General features: G+C 38.5%; 1 protein-coding gene across 1 annotated transcript; it reads right to left on the bottom strand.

Moving 5' to 3' along the window:
- Nucleotides 1-656: 656 nt before the first annotated feature.
- Nucleotides 657-3,964, bottom strand: LOC140930626 (uncharacterized). Its single transcript, XM_073380348.1, has 6 exons — nt 3,695-3,964; nt 2,773-3,109; nt 2,395-2,664; nt 1,754-1,955; nt 1,269-1,494; nt 657-834 (listed from the first exon to the last, which is right to left on the bottom strand). The coding sequence occupies exons 1-4, from the start codon at nt 3,892-3,894 to the stop codon at nt 1,836-1,838; spliced, it is 927 nt and encodes a 308-aa protein (XP_073236449.1). The 5' UTR covers nt 3,895-3,964; the 3' UTR covers nt 657-834; nt 1,269-1,494; nt 1,754-1,835.
- Between the last annotated feature and the right edge of the window lie 768 nt (nt 3,965-4,732).

Below are 4,732 nucleotides of genomic sequence, written 5' to 3'. Positions count from 1 at the left end.
AGATTAGACATAACATTCATAACATAACATAAATGTGGGAGACAGAAATTTTTAACATACAGCTGTACATGCACATCAGTTATAGAGCGGTTTTCACTTGACTGTCGTAAAACCAAAACCAAAGTAAATACACTAACCAACCAAAGGGCGTAGTAAAACCAAAACCAAAACCAAAACCAATTACTTTCGACAGTCAAGTGAAAACCGCTCTATTCATGCCAACACTTCTCCAGCTTTTGTATTCTTTTCAAGTTCTTTTAAGAGATAGTTACTTAAATTTGAGCTTAAAAATTTCTCAGACCAGGAGAAATTGTATAATTTTCTTTTTTTGTTTTTCTTTTCCTATGCTCAACTTATGGTTGTTAGTAAGCTTAAGGAAAAGTGTTTTTGAGCGACGGACATCAACCGATAGTGGGCTTTTTGCATCATTGGGCAGTGGTTTGGTTAAAACTCTCAGGTAAATTGTCTTTATAAGAGAAAAGAAAGGCAGCAATACAAATTTTTTGTTAGCGTCAAGGCATGTAAAAAGGGAGAAGGCCTCACTTCCGGGTGGCGTGTGTCGCTCTTTTGTTTAAGTTCCCTATCAACTAAGAGAGAAGTTCTTTCTGAGAGTTGTATGTTAGTGACTGCAAACTAACGTAATAATGAACGTGTTTCAAAATGTTCACCATGACAACTCCCATTATTACTGAGCTCTTAAATAACTAACTTGTTCCGTGTATGGGTGGTGCTGAACACAAGTCCACAGTTATTACGGCAAAAACAAAACCAAATGAATCTCTTTCATCTGCCCTATAAGCTTCCAAGTGCAGTTGATGGTCTATGACTTCATGTCTGTATAGGAAAAAATGGCTTTTTGAGACTATGATACTTACTGATATATTTTTTACTATTTAATGGTCCTATCTTTTTTTGTTCACAAATTACATTACCTTCTTAGCGGTACAGGATACAGACCTTGAGATAAGGGGGGGGGGGGGCATCCAGACTCTTAGATAAGGAGGTGGCCCGGTCTCCCGAAAAAAAATTTTTCAGCCCTGCGGGCCTCAGTTTGGATCCACCACTGCTTAGGGGGTAAGATTATGCAGGACATCAAAAAAACAAGGAAAATATATTTCAAACCAATGACAAAGTTGGAACAGAACATTTCTCTTTTTTCATCTCTACATGGCTGATTGTGTGAGAAGATACATCTATTAAAAGGCTTTCTAGATTATTACTAGACAGCATACATGTAAGTGGAAACTAGAAAAAAACTTTCGCCTTACCTCACTCTTCTTGAATGTAAGAGGTAGCTCTTATCACAGCCTTCAAACCGACACATGTGTTGTTCCCTGGTCAATTGGTCCAGTTCAGTAGTCTGCTGCACAAGGGACAAAAGCTGATCTGAGCGGAGAACATACAACTCTACATGCCGCATGCATAACTTTAGTAGCCATTTGCCTTTTTCATCACTAGTTGTATCTTGACTAGGAAATATACAGGTGGGTGTGTCTGCGAAAGCAAAATTACCAAAAGGTTACAATAGTTGTTGATTTATTGTTCATCTTATTAATAATAGTAAATAATTATTATTACAACTTCAACAAGAAGATCCACAACCCTGACAAATTAAAATACCTATACAAGTCATGTCCCAGTAGGCCCTAGTTCATTCAAAAAGTCTTAGGGATCCTTGTTTAAACTTTCATTAACTCTTTGCAGGTCAAGCACGTAAAGAATTAATACTTTAATTAATGAACTTCTCTCATACCATTAACACTTGTCATTCCACACATGTCCATGAAAGACGCACAGATGTGAGCTTCCATCTCTCTGGCATGGAAGTCCTTGTATTAATTGTAATGATTTTGTACTCCCTTTGCAGCATTTGTTTTCCCACAGCGGTTCATACTTGCTTGGGATGTTCCAACCTCAGCAGCTGATTTATTGTTGACAAACATGTCAAATTCAGACTGTGATTGATTCAGGAAAAGAAAAGAAAAATAATTACTTTTTTTTTTTCACTATTTTCTATTTTTTTTTTTAATTATTAACCAGAGGCTGACCACTGGAGAACTAAAATCTTGAGATCCTGATATTTGCACTATTTGATTACTTGTACATGATAATGAAATGGTATTTATGACTGATTTAATCTCCTTAGAAATAGAAAGCGTACAATGAATGTTTAAAAATAAAATTACAATGTATTATTTTTTGAAAAAGATTGGCTAAATTCAAAAGTACAAAAAAGCTAAAAAGCATTCTTTCATCCAGAGATTTGGTGACCCACATTTTGACATGTGACTTTTCTGGGATAATGGCATTATTTATTTATTTTTTTCATGGGCTTCTACCTGCATACAAAAATCCAGTTAGTATTAATAACAAAACTGTTTCAGTGCCTACAACCTTGTATAATGTGACCTTTGCATGCCAATCTGCATGTTCAGTTGTCAAGCCCTCCAGTCTGTCATACTGGCTCTCTCCATCTCTGAATGTCCATTGTACATTTCTTGCCCTTTCTTCTAACAGTTGATCACCATGCAGTGGAACTGCTGAGAGTACCGTTCGATTATTTCCATCTTGAACGCAGGGCACATATTTCTGGTGGAAGCTCTTAAGTATTTGTGACATGTCAGCAGCAACATTTGGGTTCTTAAATTCCATACCATGTGAACACTGTAGAAACACAAAGCAAAATACAAATTTTTAATGCAGCAATTGGCAAAATACAATAACAAGATTAACCAAAACTAAATAATAAACACAATTTATTTGCAGACTCACAGTCTCTGATTTTGATGCCATTTCAGCAGAATATGTGTGTGGTATGTGATATACCACATGGGCCTGATAGGGTCTAAATGCAGGTAGAAACTTAGTCACTATTTGGCTGATCAGGATAGACCATTGAAACACAAGGTTTTTCTGCACACGTTCATCTGGTAACAGCTCCACAAGCTGTAAGTTCTTGACATCTTTCTGTGGACCGGTATCGTCGAGATTGGGATTGAGCACCCTATCAACAATAGCAAACTGGTGCGTCCAGTGGAGGGACCGGTTCACATGATCCTTTGTCTGTACACGAGCTGTAATCTCGTAGTCAATATTATCACTGACAATTCTTAAAAAAAAAATGAGAACAAGTTGTTCATATCTATTCTCAATATTTGAAGACACAGGGGTTGACAGTCCTGACAAAAGGGTCTTGAAACTGCTGTCAGATATAGTGAAATCAGCTCGCCCCAGTTGTTGAACCGTTGGATAAAGCCATCCACTAGATAAATTTAGCGAATAAGCATTTGCGAAACCAATTGCACTATCCACTGCATAGAGCTATCCACCTCCACCTTTTGAACAACTGGGGTGAGGTTGTTACCCATAATGGGGTCACAGAAAAGGGATTTTATGTTTTGGTTTCGGTGCCACTATGGGCGCACCCTCAATAAAAAATATTAAGATTGCTTAGTAAGGACTGTCTGTGACTGCATATGAAACAAGGTGAAAAAAAGGTACCAACAGGAAGACTCCGACCTCGAAAAATAAAAAAATTATTTGTTTCTATAAGTGTTCAGCAGACAAATCCTGTTTGTTATCACATAATATTTTTCATTTGCAATGATGTTTTACTTTGTTGGTCATTTCTTTATTTTGAATAAAATTTATTTTTTTGCTACTAGCTTCTTTATGATCAAGTACTAATTTTTACCTGTACAGAGGCAACTTTTCCTCCTTTAACTTATTCAGTGCCCTATTGATGCATCTTTCTAGGACATCCTGTTCCGTGAAAGACGCCCCTTCGAAATTTCTTTCGGCTTCAAGTAAACTCATTGACCTCTTGTACGTTTCATGGCTGTACCACTTGTATTCACTAAGCTTAACTTCTTCCAGATTAACGTCGATATCCATATCCTCACTTTGAAGATCTTGGATTTGCTGCACTTTAATCTCCTCGATTAATTTCCTTGATGTCAGGTTTTCTTCCAAAGATGAACCTTATGGTCAAAATTCTCTCCCATTTTATGATGCATGGAAATGACCATGTCGGGAGACATGGAAATGCCAAGAATGAGTCTCATGGCATCCTTGCTGCTGATACCACTATGATACAGTATACAAGAAATCCTGTATGCAACAGCAGACATGGTACTATTTCTTGTCCTGGCAATCGAAGAAGTGGCAAGCGTTATCGTGTTGATGGAGCTTAAATCGGACGCGTCCTTGCAAGCCCCAGTGACGACAGAGTAAAATATCGGGCACTGAACCGAAAACTCCTTAACAAGCGCTCTGTTGGAAAAAACTCCAAGTTGATCTGGGCTGGTTATCTTCAGGCAACTGTCGAACTGACTGTACTCAGCGAACTCTCGGTTGGCTTGTTGTTGCACTGCAGCCAGAAGTTCTGCGAACAAATCTCGATGGTGAAACATCGCTCGCATCGCAGGGCCCCAACGACCCAGAGCGAGATACATGATTACAGACTGCACTTCGCCATCAAACGTGGATTGTGCGCGGACGTGTCCGGAAGGAAAAGCAATTACGACTTTGATTTTGGAACCACTTGACGTGTCCAAGTCGTCCACGTTTAACTTCGACAACATAGCATCCGATGATGAAATCGCTTGCACAGAATCGGCGATCTCAGACTCTGAACGATTTCCTTTGTCAAAAAGCGTCTTTTTCGATCGAGGAACGCAGCCTTCGGTCTGCTTTGACGGGGAAGTCACCCGTTTTTGTTTCCTGTTAGCAT

Source organism: Porites lutea, chromosome 3 (assembly GCF_958299795.1).
Source record: "Porites lutea chromosome 3, jaPorLute2.1, whole genome shotgun sequence".
Lineage (NCBI taxonomy): Eukaryota > Metazoa > Cnidaria > Anthozoa > Scleractinia > Poritidae > Porites > Porites lutea.
The sequence above is the reverse complement of the archived record's forward strand: the minus strand, read 5'-3'. Positions and strand labels throughout refer to the sequence as shown.